This window comes from Pleurodeles waltl, chromosome 2_2, assembly GCF_031143425.1.
Source record: "Pleurodeles waltl isolate 20211129_DDA chromosome 2_2, aPleWal1.hap1.20221129, whole genome shotgun sequence".
Lineage (NCBI taxonomy): Eukaryota > Metazoa > Chordata > Amphibia > Caudata > Salamandridae > Pleurodeles > Pleurodeles waltl.
In genome coordinates, this window is record NC_090439.1 from 1103736465 (window position 1) to 1103759371 (window position 22907).

General features: G+C 44.2%; 1 protein-coding gene across 3 annotated transcripts in view; it reads left to right on the plus strand.

Moving 5' to 3' along the window:
- NAPRT (nicotinate phosphoribosyltransferase) overlaps window positions 1–22907 on the plus strand; it is a 189740-nt gene that overhangs the window by 60744 nt on the left and 106089 nt on the right. For 2 of the 3 annotated variants that reach the window (XM_069220889.1, XM_069220890.1), the window contains exons 2-3: window positions 911–1038; window positions 3806–3888. In XM_069220889.1, the coding sequence (XP_069076990.1) occupies window positions 911–1038; window positions 3806–3888 (211 nt within the window). Of the gene's footprint in view, window positions 1–910; window positions 1043–3805; window positions 3889–22907 lie in introns of all 3 variants that reach the window. The other variant, XM_069220891.1, reaches the window with a different exon arrangement.

Here is a 22907-nt window from a genome sequence, read left to right on the forward strand (position 1 = left end):
TCTTACATCATATACTCGCATAAAGGGATCTCACTCAGTCTGCCTCTACTGGTACATATAGATAGGGAATTGGTGACATCAGAAAGACAATCTCAGGTCTTCACTTAATTCTTACCATAGGGTTTCGCTGGATACTCATTTCTTTGTACTTGTGACTTCCCTAAAATGGAGCTCACTTTGGTTGATGAGAAAGTGAAGGGCTTTCTCATGGAGGGACCATGCAGGGCCAGTGGGCTTAGAGCAAGGGGTGACCCATCCATTCTTTCCCTCTTGAAATATTTGATTGGAGTAGGCCTTGAAGACCCTTACACCAGGATCCTGTCTCCACTAGCTGCTGGTCAGACCGCCATAACAAGTATTGTATTCTGATGGGCCGTTCCATTTTTAATGACATTGACATCAACGATACCATCCTGGCACAACCACGTCTAAAATGTTCAAATATAAACAAAAACAGGCACATTTGTGACCACGATAATGACTCTTTCATAACTGCAAAGGTTATGCCTTACACCCTGCAACTTGCACTTGTGGCATTATTCGTGTGAGGTCCCGTAGTAGGGAATATGGAGTACATTCAGATTTTCATGATTCTTGATGAGTTCCTAGGTACCTGCTATAAAAGGTGATTCCACTACCATTCCTTCTGTCAGTGTAATAGGTGTGATAGTTGTGGCTTCCAGGGTTCTTCAGGGCTCTCACTCTTGTGATTTACAATTTGTTGTTGGTTTCCACTGTTGTAAGGGAGACATTTGATTTCTGTAATTGTATTGCTCTTGCACGTGTCCGGTTGATCATTGAGGGATGTGGCTCCCTCTGTTTGAATGTATCATACTAACTTATGTATGTGTTTTTTGTGTATGTGGCACTTCCGGCTGAGTCCTCTGTTGCTTTTTTTTTTTTCTTTAAGAAATTGCATACTTGGAGTCTGCCCTCCCAAGCACTGTGGACAAAGCCTTCTACAGGTACCTGAAGACCGTGGATGCCTCTGAAGTGACTGTGAAGTCCATCGCGGAGGGGTCTGTCGTATTTGCGAGAGTAGGTATGTTTTATAAATCAAAAATGAGTACCGCGTATTTGTGAAAATCAAAAAGCCCCTATCTGAGAGCTTGTGCCTCTGTTCGTTCAAGTGCTATGCCTCAAACAACACATTTCCTCCATAGTGGATCCTTTTTTGTAATGCAAGAAACATTACTTTTTCAGATGCTTGTCTCTACCATGTGCAATTTGCTGGGGAGTGCTTTGATTCTAGTGGTAACAAATTTGTTCAAACAGCTGAATATCAGTGGCTGCAGTGAGAAGTCTGAAATTTACCAGTAGAATATGTTTATAAAAAAAATCTTTGGGGGGAGAGGACCTCTTTAAATGTGATATATGCCAGATGAGGCAGAATTTCGGTAAAAGGTAAAATAAGTAAATATTTTACTGAAAGTTCTCTAGGGCGGGGGATGTTACTCTGCATGAGATGACCTTTACTTAGGAAATAGACAGAAGAGGTGAATGTGGATTTCTCGTGTTGTATGTATGAAATGTTCATAAGGGCAAGTATGATCTAGAGCATGGATACTCCAAGTACGGCCCGCGGGCCTCATGCAGCCCCTCTGACCTTTACATGCGGCCCCTCGGGCAACTTGAGCACTGGGCAGCTGTTTGCTCAACTCCACACTAATAATAAAAATATTAAATAGACACACAATCATCTGTTTCAAACTTATTTGGTGTTAAAGAAAAGAAGTAACTAGGGACTCCTGCACTTAACTTTAAAAACGCCTTCATTTTTAAAGACATCTTGCAGCACAAGTGTAAAACCAAGAAAGTCTCTTCAAGATTAAAAAAGTGTATTTAGTTAACATTCAGAACATTTTTGCCTTAGTACAATTTATTTTATCAGTGCATTGAGATGTATTCATTTAAAAGTGATAGTTTTCATACATAAATTTGGAAACATAAATTCTTTCCTCTACCCTGAGACATCATCAATAGTAAATTAAAGAGGCAAGCCACTTGGTATGTGCACTTTATGGGTGGCCTGGGTTCCTATCACACATTAACAACATTATAGTTTAATAAATCAAACATAGAAGCAGGTTCTGTGCAGCGCACACCATGAATCATGTATTTCGAGGTCATCTTAAATGTGATAATGTAGAAAAAGGAGGGAAAGTGAGACTAAACAATTGCCTAGGATCACACAATTTGGAAAAGTGGGTAAGCTGCGATTAATTCCAGGTTTTCTGGTTTCCCATTGTTTTTTTCAGCCACTAGATGTATATAATTTGCTTCTCTTTCACCTATCTTGCCACCAATCCCTCCAGTTACCCCACCCGACCGCCACTGCCCTGACATCAATGCGGCCCCCAGGCACGTCACAGACCAAACTTTTTGGCCCCTGGGAAAATGTTTGCGAGTACCCATGATCTAGAGGCATGATGTAAAGGGCCACATTGGGTGCAGGCTTGCTTACCTGGTAGCATGCTGAGCTTCCATTGTTGGTGGAGTAAAATTGACCAGAACTCTCTCCTGCCTTAGGGTAGGCATGATCCAAGCCTGCAGCTAGTTACTCAAGGCTCAATCAATTTTTCGTATTGAATGTACTTTTATTTTGGTGCAGAGTAACATCAGACAGTACAAGAGGCAAATATTGTTAAGTATTAAAATTGGCCACAAGTGTACGTGACTTAAGGGACAAAGCTTGTTTGTGACAAAGATGGCATTAATATAGTTGGTTTAATTCTTTGCTGGTAGTTGTGGAGTGACCATAGCTGCAACTGGGCTGTGTGGACGTGAGCATTTTTGGGATGAGGACCAGGTGGGCTTTACAGCATCCTGCAAGTCGAGGGAGGGAATTGGAGTTGCTTTTGAAGGATTTCAAGTTGCATTCTTGGATATGAGAACGGTGACATGAAAGTAGCAAGGCAAATTATCTGCATCATAAGGCTGATGTAGAGACATTTATTCTCTGCAAGTTGGTGAAAGGCTCATGGTCTGGGTGGGGCTGTTGGTACTGTAGCAGGAGCCTTTTGATGCTAGACGGTGGACCAATAGGTGAAGCCCAGGGTTGAGGGTAATGAAGTGATCTATATCAGTGGTTGCCAAACTGTGGTCTGGGGACCCCTGGGGGTCCGCAAAGCCTTCTCAGGGGGTCCGTGACTGCATAGAAAATTAAATAATATTAACAGATTAGGTGCCCAGATTTCAGTAATGACTTAGTGGGGGGTCCCCAGATTCCCATAATGATCCAGTGGGGGTCCCTGGGTCCAGTAATGATAAAATGGGGGTCAACAGAAGTCAAAAGGTTGGGAACCACTGATCTGTATTATACATAATATCTTGAGTAACTCTACGACAAGGCGTCAACAGGGTTTGCAGATAATTCTCAGGTTGTTGTAAGAAAAGGTTGCTGTACAGGCACACAAGTTTGATAGCAGCATTTTGATGTCGGTATAGACTCCAAGGGGCGAAGCATGCTATTAGTGCAGTGTTGTGTGAGAAAATCTAACAATTCAGTCCTTGTGTTTCTAGTCATAGTTGCAAAATTTAATCTACTTTTCTCCTCTGTTACAAACTGTTGCATCTGAAGATGATCTCAAGCTAATGTTTTATAGAATCTTTGTACTTATTCAATTTGTCAAATTATTGAAAATAGCTTTATATTGCATAAATGCTCACATACTATCCACGCTCCTTGCCTATTACTTTATTTTAGAATTAAGATGCACAGCTGGAGAGTTCAGTGTTTTGCTTTTTATGTAACGGCTGTATATTTTATAGGATCTTAACTTCACAGTGTAAGCATCTTTTTCAGGAGCCGTTAATGCAAGTGCGGGGACCTCTGCTGGTGGTGCAGCTGCTGGAGACTACTCTGCTGTGTCTGGTGAACTTTGCCAGGTGAGCACCAAGAATAGCTCACATAGTGGACCACTTGGGCAAACCATGTCCTAAGTGTGCACTCTCCTTAGCCGTCGGGGCCTAGGGTATATGAGACTAGAGCAGTGTTAGCAAATCTTAATCGGCAGAGGAAGTGAAGCTGACAAACAAATAGAAATGGTAGACACAAAATCATAAATTACATTTATAGAGCCCTGTGGCACTTGCAAGGAGTGTCTGTGTACAGGAACCTAAAGGATATGTGGAATCGTATATTGAAAGAGAATGGGCAGATTTGGTTAAGATGTTAAGATACCAAAGAGGAGTGTCCCCCCCCCCCCCATGAATTCTGCATGTATTTGTAATTTAGTGTTTTATATTTTTTTCTTTTGGTCCCCCTTGCTAATATTTCACAACAGCAGTTTGTAGTGTAACTCTTTATTGGTATTTTAAACACATACTCCCACCCTATGCCCAGTGGGGGTATGATGAGGAAAGGTGAAAGAGGAACGAAACTGGTAAATAGCAAAGTAACCTGCTTAAAACAACACGTAACCTCCTCCCCCACCCCCCACTTCTCCTCCCACCCCCCCCCCCCCACTTCTCCTCCCACCCCCCCCCCCCTCCCCGAGTATCTCACATTGTTGCTGTAATATATGGCCAGTATTAGCTTTAGCGTGCTCCAGCCCCTGTACTTTGACTATTCTAGGTGCACTGTACTCGTACTGACGGCCAAGCGTAGCTTCTTTGGTATTTTTTTTGGAGATCGCCTGTGTGTGAGCCTGAATGCCCTTAAATATCTGGGGCATGCGTAATCAAGGGCTCCAGAGATTTGTTCCAGGCCCTCAGATCCCATAGTTTGCACAAGCAGGCTCCATACTCCGAGATCACATCAGACCCCCGCAGGCACTTGTGACCTGATGACAGTGTATAAAGCCAGTTTTCCCTACAGAGTGCAAAGCGGAGTGGTGACGGGGAGGAAACCCTGCCTCGTGCCCCTGCACACATCTCCCACGTCATGCCGTACACTTTCATCTTGCCTTAGAAGTGTGACCGACTTCCTAGAACTCATGATTTGAACTTTGGCCCCAGCTTTCCAAGGATTCTCTTCAGGAAGCGCCATTTTACATGATCGAACGCTTTCTGAGCGCCAATCAGTAACTGTAGAGCTATTTTCCTGGTAAGCGTCCTGAGTCGAGTATATGAAGGATTTATTTAGTTGTATTGTTGAACCCTCTCTCTGGGCAGGGCCTCTTAACCCCTGCACGAATGGATTAAATTGTTGTGCCAGAATGCCAGTGAAACATTTCCCGTTGATCTTTAAGAGGGATATGGGTCTGTATGAAGTGCAAACGAAGGGGTCGTTTACAGCTTTAGGGATAACTGCCTCTTTCCTTGTGTCTGTAAGGGTGCCTGATATTTGCAAAAGGGTTGTAGAGGCGTGTTAGTACCAGGGCTGGTAAAGGATGCTGGTGTTCAGCTGTCTGTGCCAGGTCCCTTACTAACTTGTAGTTTACAAATTCCTGAGATCACTACTTCTAGTGAGATATTGGTTTCTAATGAGTCTGCATAATGTTGAGACTGCACCATCTCTGGAATGTATTCCACTGTGTAGAGGTCCTCATAAGTGCCTCTAGGTCCGGGCAATAAATTTGCTTGTTCTTAATGCCTCATCTCTTGGGTTGGCAACTTCTGTAACTCTATGCTTGTGGTTTTTCCACTTAATCTGCAAGCAAGTTACCTGCCTTGTTTCCCCACTTATAGAAATGCTGACATGTACAAAGAAGAATGTGTTCTACTTTATCTGTGTCTAGTGCTTTGACTTGCTGCCAGATCTCACGTGCCCCTGTTCTTTTGGGGTTGACTTTCAAGTCCCTTACCATTCCTTAAATTGCTACTCTCTCAGTTAAGCTTTAAAATGTGTGTCACGTACATAGTCTACAGGTACTGGAAGGATTCCTTTTGTGTTTAAACTTGTCAGGGGGATGCATCCCTGCACGATCGTCGGTACTGGGAGGAGAATATTGATCAGGCCCTCACAGACACGTAGTGGTCTTTCTACTGCAGGCAACTGGAATTCCTCTCTCCCAACTACAGATTTCATCTCATTCACTTTAAATTCCTACACCGCATTTACTATACCCCTCTCCAGCTTTTAAAAATGGGCCTGGTTCCCGATCCCCGCTGTTGGCGTTGTAACTCATCCCCAGCTTCCTCTATTCACCTTGCCTGGCTCTTCCCAAGAGTGGCTTCTTTTTGGACAGAAGTCTTCCTAACCATCCACATCATAACTTGCTATCCTCCCTCCTTTACCCCTTTGGTGGGCCTCCAGAGTTATGTCAAGGATGTGCCTGACACACATCGACACCGTACCGCCATGCTCCTCCTTCTGGCTGAGCGCAGAGTGCCTATACGCTGGGGAAGGAAACCTGCCCCATCAACTAAAACATGTTTATGTGACGTGACATGCTGCCAGGAACAACTGACGTCTCATCGCTCTCGCCCTAATGACATCTGGGGTTCCTTTGTTAACCTTTCTTCGCGACAGAAATTCCGACTCCTCGGGGGGCTGCGGTGCAGTGCACCCCGGCCCAGAGTGAGGAAACCCCTCGCTCCCCAATATCCTCGCCGTCCAGCGACTTAAGTTCCGCTTATGATTGACCACCCTAGAATGCGCCATTACGATCACTCGGCTACCCATACAATTACTTTACTGGTGGGTTCTGGCTAAAGTTTCACCCCATTTTCAGTATCACACAATATTTGATGGTCTTCTGGTTATAGAACTCTTCCACGATGCTTGGATTACTCAGGATGGTCTACAGAAATTACTAGCAACTGTGTTCAAATCGTGTTGTCTGGTTATTGTTGCACTGTTGTGTTACAAGTGCCAATAAAGAAAATAGAAAAAAACTTGTCTGGAGGATCCTGCCTCCTCCCTGACCCAAAGATGCTGACGTGGCCTGACCCTGCCTGCCTCACATGTTGTTTACCATCTCCCCCCAGCATACCATAGATTGTAGCCACCTTTAGTCTACTAAGTATAGCGTACCTAAGGAAGGTCTCAGTCCACTCCAGTTAAAGCACTCATTCTGTAGCTACAGTTTAATCTTCCTATTGTTGCTGTTAATTACAGCTCTCTTTTTATGGAGGATTTCTTCTGAGGAGGGTCTGGGTATCTTGGACCATAACTCTTGCTTTTGGCTTATGGGTTCTCTTTCATCTCAAGTGGGTGTGGGTGATTTGTTGCTCACTGGAGAATCAGCTATGCCAAGAATAGGATGTGACATAGGCACAGTACACACAGTGTTTAAAAGAAAAGTCTAGACAGATCTGTTGGCCCAACCTACATTTTATTATTTTCCTATCAGATAATTGGTTGCAAGTCTCAAAAGCTGTTACTCTTAAAGCACAGTGGTGGATAGGTTTTGGTACAGATAAAACCTCATTCCCTACAAGGCGATGGTGCCAATGGTGTGTGCCACTGCCATATTGTCCTTCTTTTTTTTTTTTTTTAAAAGCACAATTTTATTAATTTTGTCAATTAAAAAAATAACAGGTACAACTTAACGGCGACCTTAAAATCGGAGAAATCCCCTTTTACAAAATTGTGTATCATTATTGTAAATTTCTGGTCTATCAGGGTAGTAATGCCATGCCACTGGAAAGGTAAACCTACAAAATTATAGAAAGTAAACGCATGGAATACTACTGTATCTGATTGTCTCTCTGTCTTCTCGCTATTCTTGCCGCATATGGTGTCAGGCCTCCTGTCCTAACATTTTCAGTCATATTCCTGAAACTCCCGCCATGAACACCCTCTCAACCTGTACAGCTTTTCTTTTGCTTGCATGCACCAGTCCTGATTCCTGGCCTATTGCGATGGGTATCTCAGCAGTTCCCCATAGTCGAACCACATCCCTCTTGGCCACAGTGAGAAGATTAGAAGGGTAAATCGTGGTATTGTACGATTTCAATTCCCCCTCCCTCCAACTCCCCAGGCACACCACGATTGGTCAATTCACAGTCTGGGCAAAAGACATTATTTAGCTTTTGCTTTACCCTTTAATAGAACCGTTGCAAGTTTGGGCATTCCCACAGTGAATGTAGTACGGTGCCTTGTTGATTACATCCTCTAAGAATTCTGTCTAATGCAAATTCTTCCATCTCACAGACGTGTGCAGGTGTAATAGGCTCAGTACAGTATTTTGAGTGGAATAAATTGAAAACCTGATCTCACTGCCGCCTCCCTTGGATATTCACTGGCCTCCTCCCAGTTTGAGTCCTGTAGGAGTCCCAAGTCCTGCTCTCATTTGGATTTTAGTCTGTCTGTTGACGGCTGGTAGTTATTAATTCATATTGTTGCCCCAGTTCAGCAAATGGTATCATTTTGTGGGTTTCCCTAGACTTACCTGACTTTAGAAAAACCATTGCATCTGTGAAAACACTTGAGCCTCGTCAGATCGCTCAAAATATCTGAGTCTCAAAGCGGTTTCTGTTGAGTAAGTTTGTCCTCCAAGCCTCAATGACTGTTGCGGTCGGGGCGTGGACAACTCGTACACTTCCCGGTCGGACAGCTTTTGCCTGTCCTTTGTCTGCCAGCAGGTACAGCTCCGCCTGCTTCACAAACTCCCACTCGTTCACCACCAATAACTGCATTGTCCAATAGTACAATGTGAAGACTGGCAGGGCCATCCTGCTGTCGTAAGGACCCCTCATAGGGATAGACAGTGCAATCTGTGAGGGTCTAATATCCCATTGTAACAATCTTGTTACGGCATTAACTTATCTAAAAAAGCTGTCTGAAATTGCAAATGATGTGTTATGCAACATGTATTAAAATAGCTCGGGCAACATAATCATTTTGTATAATACGGCCCTACTCATCCACATTGGGAGCCTCTGCCAGCAGGCCACATCGGCCTTGTGTTCCCTAAGGAGCCCTAGATATTTGAATCTTTCATGGGTTCATTGCAATAGGAAGGGTCAGTCCCCGGGGACGTTCCAGTCAGATAAAGGATACAGTCACCCTATGCCAGTTGATATTTACACCTAAATATTTTGCGAAGATCTGCAATGTTCCTAATGCCCCAGATATGGAGTGCAGGGGATCTGCTTAATACAGATGGATATCATCTGCATATAGGGAGATAACATCCTCCCAGTCTGGATCCCATCAAATATCTCTTATGACCATGTCTGTTCTCATCCTTCCATGAGGGGCTCCAATGTGGGTGCAAAGAGCATGGTGGACAGCGGGCATTCCGGTCATGGCCCCGTGCACAGCCTAAATTCTCAGGACACCGGAAATTTACCCACACTCTAGCCAGTGTTTTAATGTAGAGCACGTGAATCTTTCCTCTAAATTCAGGGCCAAAGCTAATTTTCCGTAAGACCGCCATGAGGTAGGGCCACTCAAGCGAATTGAATGCCTTCTTGGCATTTAGCGATACTAGAACTGTAGGTTCTTGCATCAGCCCCTCCTCTGCAGCACCCTATATACAGGTCATAGTTTATACCACTTAGACATGGGTGGGAAGAATCCCAACTGGTCTTCAGCCACCAGTTTTTTAATGACCTGGAGTAACCAATTAGTTAGTACCTTTGTTAGTGTTTTGGCCTCAATGTTGAATAAGGAAACCGGTCTGTTTGAGGGGCAGTCATCTGCCATTTCCCCCATTTTATGTATGAGGACATTGATGGCTGTCCTAATATCTCGTGGTAGAAATCTCTCCTTCCAGGCGTCCATAAACAGTTGCATAAGAGTTTTACTAAGTTTCCCCTCAACTCAAGCATTTGAAAACTTCAGAGAGAAATCTGTTGGACCCTGGTGCCCTCCCTACTTTCAATTGTCTTATGGCCTCTTCCACTTGTCTGACCTCTAACTTTTGCTCCAACTCATTGCTATTCTCCAACATCAGCCCGGTGTTGGGTATATCACCTACAAACTCCTGACTGTCCACCCTCTCGCTTCCCCATCCTAGGTTGGTAGAATTGCTCTAGATGTGTCGCAAAGGCCTGTGTGATATCAGATGCCTACTCCGTCATCTCCCCAGTAGAGTTTCTAACCCTTCGAACCCATCTTTGTCCTTCCTATGTGTGGGTCAGCCAGGCCAATAGCCTCCTGGCTTTATTCCCTACTTTGTACAGCCCAGTGAAGCCTCCTTGCTTCATCTTGTAGTATCTCTTAATATCGTTCTCTAACTCTCGATATCTGGTAAGCCAGCTGTGCATCTGGATTGTCTACGTACTCCCCTCTCATTGACACAGGCAAATATCCAGCTTCCTATCTGTTTCTATCCTTTCCTGCTGTTTTCGCGGTATTCTAGAAATTAATTGGTCCTGCAGGACTGCTTTATACATTTCCCTGATAGTTATACCCGATGATACTGGCCCTACATTTTCAGTCAGAAAAGTCAATTACCTCTCACAGGTACATCTTAGTGTCTCAGTCTCTGATGTCCCAGGGGTCCATCCTCCAGTCCTTTTTGCAAAGTAGTCTCAGTGCCAAATCTCATACACAACGGGGAGTAATCTGACATTCCCCTCTGTAGAAAATGTGTATCTAAGTAACAGCTCCCTTGTGTGATAGGAACCAGGAAGTAATTGAGTCTTGCCATTGCCTTGCATATTGTTTGACACAAAGGAATACTGTTTAGCTGTGGGGTATTTGTCTCTCCACAAATCCCTTAATTCTATGGTTGCCACAAAATCCTTCAATCTACTGTCGTTCTACTGTGGTGCTTGGATGTTATGACCCTATCTAGTTCGGGCCTCATAGTCAAGTTTAGGTCACCACAGATTGCCAGCTGCCTCTCCGGAGCCTGCATAATCCATATCCAGGGTATGTTCTGCAGCCTCCATCCTCTCAGACGTCTATTGAAAGTCAGGCATTGAGGGCTACAGTCTTTATTTTCTGCTACAGGGCAGCTCTTGAATCTCGCCTGTTTGCATTATTTTTTTTATCAGGGATGAGTCTTGGCCCTCAACTTCTCAATGTGCAAGACCTGCCCAATCGCCCTGCTGTTTATTACAAAATGCTTCAGCAGTGCAAGTGGGTGCGCCTTTATAGAAGTATGCAGAATGCTGTCTTACTTGGGCACCTAGGTCACTTAGTTCCTGCATGTGTTGCCTTACATGTAAACTAAGTAGTATAGACAACACAGATGGATCCTCCAGGCACTTCCATCTCGGGCAGGCAAGCCTACCTCTGTTGGTGGCTTACAGTGGTCTGCATTGAGTTCTAGCAGGCGATGTTCTCAGGGGCACTATTGAGTTGTGTTGCATCTCCTCCACACCGGCCGAACAGGTTGCTGCCTCCGGTGGTCTGTTGGTGAGCGCGACTGAGCCGCGGCGGCTTTAATGTGCTGGTGTTGCAGTAGCAGCACATAAATGAGATACATACACATTAGCTAGCTGCGTGATCTTCTAACTGGCCTCACCTGTTTTTCATGGGCGCTTTATTCAACTTCTGACATGTACGTCAGATTGCACAGCTGTTACGCCCATGGGGATTACTCCCGTTTCCCCCTCCCTCGGGCATCCCACTTGGTGTTGTCATGGGTGACATAACACTACATTCCTCCTTTTCCATGGAGATGAGAAAACAGGTAATTTGTCAGAACATTTCAGCAAAGTCAAACCAAGAGCCGGACTTAAATTAGAGTCTTCATTATTACTCACTGAACTGCAGCTGGGGTTGGTATGGACTCAGTCAACCTGAAAGTTGGTATATCACTGGGTTAGTGCTGCGTTGGGCCTTAGGTGATATTGCCCTCGACCGCTCCTGGAAGAGAACTCAGGAGTGGTTCTCCCAGTAACAGACAGACAAGATGCAGCTTTGCTCAATTCACTGGTCGAGGCACCCCCGAGGGCTGGTGACGCCTCCGGAGTTTTGGTCACTTTCATCTTCGCTGTCAGTTCTGCCGTCCGCTGATGGGAGGGGAGGGGTCTCTTGAATTGGTATATGTTCCTGGTGACGCTTTCTGTCCCTCTTTGGGCATTCACCATTGTGCCTTTGATTTCGGTGACAGTCCATGGAGTGATCTCAAATGGTGGGCAGAACTTGTCACTGGGGTGTCGATCTCTCACTAGAACCTTATCTTCTACTTTGAGAGTACTTGCTTTGGCTCGCCGTCTTCATTAGGCATAGTTGTCATTGTGGGCTCTTCTGGAGTCGGAGCGGTTTGGTGGATGTGGTTGGTCAACCCATACTGGATGATGGGGGATTGTCAGTCAATGTCCTTCCAAAGCACAGTTTGCTCGGGGCAATGCCTGTTGTGGAGTGGAGCATGAGTATGAATTCTCGCAGGAAACTGTATAAGCTTTAATCAGTGTTATTGTTCTCTGTCCCTGCAATTCGGATTACCTTTGTCAAGGTCATCATCAGGTGCTCTACATCCCCGATGGACAGGGGCCATCGTGCCTGATGCAATGCTGTTTGGTGTTCCTGAAGTGCAGATACTCTGCCGATTTGTGGCTGCTAAATGGAGGTGCCGTTGTCAGTACGAATTTCTGCAAACAGACTATGGGTGGCCATTAGCTTTTCGACTTTCGGGATGACCTCCGACACTGAGGTATTTGAGAACATTTCAACCTCAGGGTATCGGGAGAAGTTGTCTACAACCACTGGCATGTGAGAGCCATTGGGAAGGCTACCAAAGTCTGCACTGACCCATTGCCACGGAGCAATGGGCCTTCTTCGGTGATGACTGGTGCTGGAAGATCAGGCTGACTGGTGGCTTGGCATGCTGGGTAATTCTGTATGACTTCTTCAACCTTCCGGTCTACATGCCTGAACACTGGAAATAACTGTCTCTGACGATGCACCTATTCTCCTCCACCTAAACACAATTATAAATCCTGAGGAACATATACAAGGTGCACTAAGCAGGGCTGTCCACTCACACCCTCTATTTAACGCTTACCTTTTAGCCATTAGTTAATGCCATTAGGAACCATGCTGAGATGCTGGGGGCCATAATTTGTAAAGACAAGTTTAAGATTACCATGTTGGCAGATATTATGGTGACGATCCAAAACCCAGTACAATCAATAGGCCGAGGGTTGGACGGTTTGGCTAATTTTAAACAAATAAGGGGTTTCAAATCACGAGAGTCCAAACGCACCCTGGATATAAAGTTTGAGTCTAAGTATTACAATCCATATAGTAAGGATGCATACAAGACAGATGAAGTCCGAATCTTTTATTGGTATATAGCGAAATCAGTTCTTCCAGGTATACAGATTCTATCCGCAGCAGCTGACATAGGTTTCGTCACATCTGTGACTTTTTCAAGGCTATAGACATGTAAGACAACCGGTCCAGCCCGAGTCATAGATTGGTCCTAGGAATAATTCATGTGAACCGAGGGACCCTTGGCTAATGCCAGAAGCTGAATAAATAAGAGGTTCCTTCAATGACGCTGTCGTTGTCTGTGTCCAGTAGTCTCTGTATGAGGTCTGAATAAGGGCCCAATCTGCCGGCCGTAACACTTGTGAGTTAATCGAAGTAAATTGTACAAATTGCATCTGGACCATGATAAGCCCCTATAATGCTTCAGCGCTCGAACTCCACATTGCGTCCCTAAGTTTGCATGAATTATTCCTAGGACCAATCCGCGACTCGGACTGGATCGGTAGTCTTACGTTTATAGCCTTGAAAAAGTCACTAGTCTGGTTTCTAGACATCCTTACTATTTGAAATGTAATACTTAGATTCGGACTTTCTATCCAGAGTGCATTTGGTCTCTTTTGTGACTTTACAGGTTCAGTGGATCCAATTGGCGCCACTGATTATTATGTCTTTGGTAGTAGGGCAATAATACCAATATGCACCTTACTGACCGATTGTCTTCAGTTGTGTTTTACGTTACCCACTACTGTTTTTGTCTACAGAACAGGAGGTGCGATCTTTACACCACTACCACCATCCTATATTTATTATTAAGGGGTTTAAATGGTGATAGAGGAATCATGGGTGCTTTTACGTCACCCTCCATGGATCCATCTGCAAGAACTCCTGTGTATGTTGCCTGTCAAACTGAGTACGATTGCTCGACTTGGAGCTAACTTGTGCCACTCCATCGCCCAGGTGATAACTCTTAACTACTCGGCTCTCCTAAAATACATTAGAACAGACTCCTCGAAGATGTGTTAAGGAGGAGTAACCTTTATTAAATTAAACATTCTGCCAAAGGTTTTGTACCTATTTCCAATGCTTCCCATAACAGTACTGAGAGACCAGCAACCAACTACACTCTCTAATAAATAGTTACATATAGTTACGTAGAAAACCAAGAAGTGAAGCAAAACATACATCTAGATCTACAGAACAGGGAGACCTGGCGGTACCACATATACAAACATACCACCAAGCTGTTTCATAAGATATTTAGTAGAATGGGGTGGTACTCAAACTGTTGTGTGGCGCAGAACATCTAATAGCAACGACGCCAATGTGCAAATTCCATCAACGCCCAAAGGCTTAGTAGTTGGGGAGTATATTCTTTCCATGTTACGTGTGCCATGTTGGGGATGTGGGATAGGGCGGCAACCCAACTGGGCTTTGCATTGTTTCCCTAGTTCCTTTAGACCCACTTGTTTTAACCCAGAATACCAAGCAGCTGTTGATAGTCAGTGTGTGATGGTGGGTTCCTTTTTTGAAAATGGGCAAATCTTAAATTACAGTGAATTCAGATGTCAATATTAGCTGCCCAAAAATGAACGGTTTCCATACCTGAAGGTCCGGCGTTTGGTTCTTCAACCTGGAATGAAAAAAGGGCATCTGGTCAACCACTTCTCTTTGAGAAGTGGCTTAAAAGCACACATCATAAAAACACACAACCTCAGTTATATGCAAACAGCTAATGTATAGTCAGATTGCACCTAAGATGCCAACACAAAAAAGGTGGGAAAGGTTTATTGGACAAAGAATGGGGCAAAGTCTATGCTAAAGCACCAGTATTGGCTAAGAGCAGCCAGATGAGCTAGTTCTTGCTGCAGGACTGTCTCAACCTGGAGATATATTGAAAAACAATATTGAAGGACATGGGAGGGGCCCTTAAACTGATTATGGAAAGAGACCCAGGAGTTATTTTGTTAACGTCTTAACTGCCAGTGGGGAGGTCATCCTAAATTCTACCTCTACTTTAATCCCTTTCCTCTATTTTTCCCCTTTTTTGGTCCTTTCTTACTTTTTTCTTTCTCCTCCTCATTCTATTAATTTTTGCTTGTTTTTTCTCAGCTTCTTTCTTTTTTCCCTCTCAATTTCTTTCTTTGTCATTCTTTCCATCTGTGATTTTCTTTTGTTCCTTCAGCCTTACATTTTGACTTAACGTTTTCCTTTCTCTGTTTCTCTTCCTCCTGTTTTGTGATTTCTCTTCTTCATTCCCTCCTTTCTAGCAGTCTTATCATCTTTCTGTCTTCATCTTTCTTCCTGTTATTCTTTGGGTTTTTTTCTTTCTTGTTGTATTTAGTTATTGTACTTTTTCTTTTTCCGCTTTCCTCCTCCACTGTTGTCCTTTTCTCCATGACTCTCCTTTTCTTTTGCCTTCTACTCTTTCCCATCCGTTCTTTCTTGTTTTCCTTTCCTTATTTTGCATCCTTTTCTCATTGCCGTTTTCTGTCTCCTCCCTTCTTTCCTGGTTTTCCTTTTTTTACATCTTCCTTTGTCATTCTTTCTTTCTCTCTTTTCATTCCTTATATTATTTGGTAGGTCCCCATGGTTCACAGTGATTAGGAGTAGCCCTCATTATAGGAGAGGTTGGACACCCCTGGGATAAAATGTCTCCCCTAACAGGAGGGGACTAGATTACTATGACGTAGGACATCTTAGTAGTGGAGAAAATATCACAAAACGCAGAGCAATGACACTAGGTCAGTGCCATGGATTTGGCCACTATATATAACTGTTCTCTCCAGAGATTACTGTGAACTGTGCCAACCCCAATATCCGAGTACTTCACATTATACCAGATCATCATTCTATGATTCTTCTGAGAGGATTGGAAAGGGGTGATGGAAATTAGTGAGACCCACACGGTCTACCGCTCACCAACTACCAAATAGAAAGCACATAAAATAAAATAAAAAAAACATATGCAACATTGTAGTGAAATGGGTTCTGCCCATTAATCAACGCACTAATTCACTTTTGGATCACTTGGGTGAGCCTCATAGCTGGTGTCTCCCCCACGATAACGCATCCAGGGTAAAGGTTACACGTGTGCACACATGTGAGCTCTGTGTTTGGAAGACTACCATTGTGTGCAGCCCGGTGACCGCTCACAGATAGCCTTAGTCAGAGGGGGACACTGCAGGGTTAGATATTGACATGGGGTATACCTAATAGTCAGTATGATTTGTTTGTCTGCAGTGACACTTTAATATATACATAGGGGGAGTGCTGCCTTAAAGTGCAACTTCACTTCTCCTTGGCCTATAAAGTCCAGTAAGATATCAAACCAGGATGAAAAGTGGCTAGTTCATATATACAAGTCCTGAGCAGATATAAGTATGGGTGATCCAGAATGTTCATACTTCTCTGGTTCCACGCAGGATCAGAGCCCAGACTTTTTGTCACTCTGCTAAGCCAAATTAATTACATTGCTCCCCAGCTGAAGGAACAAAGGCCTCCCCATACAAAGGGAGCAAGTAACAGTGAGTGCTTCGCTCAGGTCCTGAGGAGGAGGAAGGGGTATGGAAGAAAATCTGCATCCGTTAATTAGCTGTTGCGCTCTAACAGAGGAGATGTGACCAGTGAACTTTAGATAGTGCCATCTTGAATTGTTCCAGCATGCTGTGCAGGAGGTTTGGGATAAGGGTGGAGGGGTGGTGTGGACAGGGGTGCCTGGCTTCTAGAAATTTCCACCCCATTTAAAAACTCTTGCACAAAGGCGAGAGAGTGCTTTTTGATAGTTGGGCACTGGAACTAGTTGGCGGCAGCAATATTTTATTTAAATGTGTTATTGCTGACAATAGTTTTTCATGAAAGGTTGCAATACTTTAATAATCTAATAATTGCAAATGCCTGCAATGCTTCATTAATTGACTGCAGTTGGATTATGGTTACTGAAGTCTGTGATGAAAAGAGGCATTATAACATCTGATCCTGGTCTTTAAGTGTGATAACACTGATAAAACTGTTAGGCCTGTTTGATTTAAAGTGACCCCTCACCCCCACACATGATTATATGCTATATTGTATGGGAGGGGGAAATACTGTGATTTTATTTGTTTGGGGGGGATCATGACCCTTCCGGGGTCAAATGTAATTTCATCCAGGGAATTTTCACCAGTGCAATATGTATTTGTAAATTACTGCATAGTATTAAGTAGAGAATGCACAGACTGCACAATCATTTCTTGAGTGTTATTGTGTGCTAGTGAATGGTGATGACTAGCCCCCACACTGCCTTTCTTGGTAGGCCTTGGACTGCTCAACTTTGCTAGCCTGAGAGAGTCAAGCACTACAATGGGGTATTTGGTTTATTAATGACAGGTAATTGTGGAGCTGTTGCTTGCCCAGGCCTCGCATCCTGCACAACTACTATCCCAGTTTCCTTACAAACATGTTCACCTATGTGAGATGTTTTATCAAGGAATGATTAGAAGGTGCTGAGGTTAGAGGGCACAGTGGGGGGTGGGGGGGTGGCATTTTCATTTGTCTTCAGCAGTCATGGCATCTCACCCGCCAAAGTTGAAGGCGAAGGTATGTGTTGCAAATTAGCCACAAACATATTTGACAGTAAGGTTGGATCTCCTTGATCTGTGTTTGGGGTAAGCTGGTGGTTTGCTCTCTCGATTCTACCACTTCTTGTCTCAAAGTGTCTAGTTCCTCCTCTTTGCCATTTTTTAAAGTGTATAAAAGTCTTTCATGATTTCCTTGTGTAAAACTACAGAAAAGTGCCCCTAATTTTGCTAAACAGATCTATGAAGGAGCAGGTGAGTGATGCCTCAGTAGCTCCATGTAGTGCTCTCCATAGGAAAAGACTGCGGCTCTTGTCTGTGTTCAGCTCTAGTCCCCTAAGGGGAATCCCGCCTCATGGATTTGGAGAGCATGCCTTTTAAGGCTGTCTCTCTTTTGTGTGGCTCTGCTTGCTGCAGGCTTTTGCAGGACTGCACCTGTGATAACTGTATGCCAACAAGAGATGTATTCTCTTCTTTTCACAAGTACAGACCACCCTGCCAGTATTGGGGCAATAACTAGTAGGGCCATGTTTGTGATCTATCCCACAAGGATTTTGTGGCTGGAGTATCAACGTTTGAGTTAATTGAGGCCTCCATGGATCAGAGTTGTGGTCACACCGTTCCTGCAGCTCAGTCCGTCTCACTGGTGGAATCTTATGTGGGAGATCTGCCTAGCCATCTACTGGTGGATAACCTCTTCCCTTCTCAACAGAAGGTTTGTCTTTTCTCACAGATTTTTTCAACAGGCTTTGGCTTTAAGCCTCATCAGATGTGCTCAGACTTTCCATTGTTCAACATGTAGCAATGCTTGCACCCCAAAATGTACTGGTTTGTAAATGGTGCTCGATATAACTTTCAACATGTACAACCACAGTTGCCTCCAGTGCTTACGCTGTTACTGTTCTGTGCACCCACAAGTGTACATAGAGTAACTCTATACTGTATATGATTACAGTTCCTTTGCTAACTATTTTTTTTATAAAATGATGTTAGGGTGTATAGAGTAATGTGAATAGCAGTACTATGGATGATGTCATCAGAGATGTCACCAGGCATGGTAGTTAACATATCATGAGTGATGTATTATATGAGGTTGTAAGAAGTGCATGATGAGAGACAAGATATAGTTACTTCACTTTAACTGTTGAAGTTCAGTGATTTTTCAGTTTTTAAGCGTTAATTCTTATCTCATTTCAACACCTAACTAATACATCACTTTAACCCTTGGTGGTTTTTCAGTGAATTTGTTATTTTAATATATGCTAAGATCGTATAATCGTAGTTAAGTATAATGTCACCTTTGCCTTTCTGTTTTTTCTGTGAATTTGATTATATTTAGAGTGGAGCATGTGTGCAGTGGGTAGTTGGCAACAGGCTCTGGCCTCTGGCAAGGCTTATTTCACAACCCTCTGCTGGTACCCAACTTCCGGCGAGCCCCTGCATCTAAGCCCCCCGCTTGCAGGCATCCAGGCCCTTGCTGGTTCCCAAACCCCAGCTAATCCCCGTGCCCATTTCTCGGCAGTGCCTAACCCCCATTAATGTAAGAAAGTGAGTTATTAGTTGGTAACCAAGTACGCCATTATAGCACTCTGTTCTGTCAGGGTAGCAAGGCTGAGCGGTCCAAGGCCTACTCAGGGGAGGTGGTGTGAACTATTACCCAGTCTACAGGTATGCAATGAACAATACCAAATAAAGCATTGCTAAGCCAGTACCTTTACTTAACAAAGAGATACAGTATTTTGCTATGCACACCCTACTTAATACTGCACATTCATTTACAAATATTTCCAAGTCAGGTTGAAATCCTATGCTAACACTCTCCTAATGGTCCATACCCTTTGGGAGCCCTGAAATTTAAGACAATAATACCACTCACCCTCCACAAATACTAGACATTATAAAGTGGGTGTAGATATTTAAAGACAGGCATACTGGCTTAGTCATGGTGTGCCACATTCATAAATGCAGGAATAATAAGATAGCAGACCAATACATTACCATTAAAACTCTTATAGAAGGTACCACCTTACAATCACATTGATTAGAACTCTGTGTTAACCTGGTAATAATGACTAAACTATTCCCATGCTCTTCATTAAGACGTATCAAGCATAACAATTTCAATAAAATATGAGCATGGGTCTTTTTTTTCCAGGAGGCTGCAAGCACAGCTAAAGGACCTGTCAGCAGAGGGTTCCACACTATAAATCCTCTGAATGAAGCTAGGTGTTCTTGAAATTGTGTGAAAACTCTCTTGGGGTCACTAATTGATCCCCCCCAGGAGAATTAGGGTGAATTAAAAAAAACTTTGGTGGGTGTTTCTGTGGGGACTGGCATACTCCTAGCAGACCCCACAAACATTAAGGGACATGGTTGTGGTGCCCCTTCCTTCTCCTAGGCACCACAAGTGGAATCTGCAGATTTTAAAACACCCTCCCAAAAGCTTATGGGAAATACTACTTAATGATATGTATTAGTTTACATATATGTCCAAGTAGGCAGTTGAAAATACGTGTGATGACACCATCCTAACAGTCCTCACCTCTAGCACACCGTGAATCCTAAGACCCACTACATATGCTAGACACAATATAAGGGGATGTAGTTATCAAAAGGCAAGCCTACTGGCTTTGTAAGGATGGCACCATATTCATAAAAGTGAACACGTACCATACTAGACTAATGTAACACCATCCAAAGTGCTAGGGGATGATACTATCTTATGTTGGCTGTGTCTTAACCTGATGCCATTTGATTAACATTCCTGTGGCCTTTTATTAAGGCATTCAAGGCATGATTATCTATTGTTATCATAGTCAGAAAAGCATTAAAATTTCAATAAAATATGAACATAAATCTTTCTTTACTTTAAACAGGCTCTAAGAGCAGCCTTAGGACCCACCAACAGGGAATGTGCTTGTGCCCTCTCTGGGGCACCACAAGAGGCATATGTTAATTAGAAATCACCCTTGCTAGGCCTTATGTGGTGCTCCAGGTCCCGGCTGAGCCGCGCCCCGCAGCAACCCTTTGATGAGGTGGCCACCACTTTTTATTTGTAATGAGTGACCTGTTTCCACCTGGATCACCCACAGCATTTAAGTCTTTTTAGTTGGGGGACCTGGTGGCACCCCAAAGCTCCTACAGCCCCTGCCAGCTCTCTGTATGCTGCACAGGAACTGGCACCCTTCTTGCTCCTGTCTGTGCTGACTGTGAGTTGGAGCAGCAGCAAACTAGTCTTCCTGCCCACAAGCAGGAGGCTAGACGCCTGATGCTCTGGTCCCCGACAAAGGCACGGGGACAAGAGGAGTGCCAGGGTGATGTCGTCTTTGGTTCTCAAGGAGATGCAGGTCCTCTGGGGGACAAAAATTGAAAGAGCATGGCAACATTATTTTTGTTCATGTTGGCTTCTAGGTAGAATAGGAGCACCAGGGAGCAAAGTTCACATTGTAAAGAGGTCCATGCACGCGCCTGCCACCATCTATATTTTTTTCAACTTCCTCGTGCCAACTCCTGAGGGCTTTGCCCTCCCTGGGAGATCAAGAAGCTTCAGGAGCATAGTGCGACTTGTTCCATTCCTGGACGGGTCTCCCCATGGACCGCTTTGGGCAGTTTTGGTGTCTTTTGCTTCTGGTGGCCTGCTCAAGCGACCAGTGGTCTCTTCGGGCTCCTTGGCCCCTCCACCACATGGATTTTTGGGGTCAAGGTGTGCCCCCTGGCCCCCTTATGTGGCCTTTAATTTTTTTCCAATGAGTCCTGTAATGGCTGCCACAACATAGTCTCCATGTTGTTGTCAGATAATCTGAATCTGCCCATCCACTTTGAAAGGGCCAATCAGAGCATACCTCGACACTAGTGACACAAATATACCTAACGTTTTCTGAGGGTTGACTTCTTCATGTACAACCTGAGCTAATTTCTCAAAAATATCTGAACAAACATATACACCCCATCACAAAAAGCATGTTAATTGTCTAACTATTTTTGCCAAATTTGGTGTAGTTCCGTTCAACCAGGAAATTGCACTTTTGAGACACCCACCTAGGTCTTGCTTGACAGATCAACACAACTTTTCATGAAGTAGCCGAGGTGGAAGATTTTTTTTTTTTGGGGGTGAAAAGTTTCATGCACATTAATCAAACAGAGTCAAAGTGGTTAGCGAAACAAAAATTGCTCTTCCCATGGAACCTGAAAGCTAGCTCTCGGTCCAGAAAGTATGCTTTTTGTGATTTGGTGTAAATCCATTCAGTAGTATTTGAGTAATTAAAGGAAAACCAAATTTGTAAATCTAGGGACTCGAGGCTCCGCGGATCCCAGAGATCTCATGCTGAAATCTGATTGGCTCCCAACACTTTAACCAGGAAGTGTTGGCAGCCATTTTGGAACTCTGACTTAACTGAGTCCCAAAAAAAAATCTTTAAAAAAAAGAGAAAGGGGGCTGGGTCGGAATGCCTTGACCCCTAGCTCAGGTGATAAGCTAAAAAGCATTTTTTTTTTTTTAAACATTTTTGCCGAAATGCGTAGAGGATCCCTGAATCTGTCGGAAACTTAAAAAAAAAAAAAAAAAATGTGGTCTTCCGCACTTGTTCACTCTTTAGCCCCAGGTGGTCCAGGTACTGGGGGCATGCGGCATTAAAAAAAGAAAAGGATGGGGTGCATGGGAACCTCCTATTAAGGCTTTTTAGAGCCCAGGTGGCACCACCTCCCAGGGGATTTTTTCACATATTGGAAGGGGGGGGGTCGTACAGACTTCTCCATGGTCTCTTTTGACCCTCAGGGACCACCACCTTCCCGGGGCTACATCGCTAATATGGAGGTGGGCCACACAAACCCCCCTCCTGTGGCTATTAGGATCCCTGGGACCAACACCTCCCCAGGGCTTTATTGAATAATGTGCAGTAGGGCTGCGCAGACCTCCCCAGGTCCCACAACATCCTTGGAACCTGTTACAAAATTATAAGTGGGAGGGCGGCATGGCCTCCTACCTGGGCACCACCTCCCCAGGGCTGGCCCGGTGCATACAAAAGGAGGTGGGGCCCCCTCCTGGAGTCACTAATGTCCCTGGGAACTGCCACACCCCAAGCAAGAGCAAACTGTAAGTGCTGCTTGCTGGGAGCGGACCTTTCAGCTGTTAGGCTGGCAGTAAAACAGATTAAAGGATTGCTCCTGCACACAGGGAGTTGCATTTTTTTTTTTTTTTACAGCTCCTTGCGTGCAGGAGCAGTGTCGGCTCCCGCGGGAAGCTGGCAGGGACTGTGGGGTTATTTAGGCTCCACTTGTGGTCCCAGAAGCAGAGAAATATAAGCCCATCTGCACCAAACTAAGAAGCACTATATATATATATATATATATAT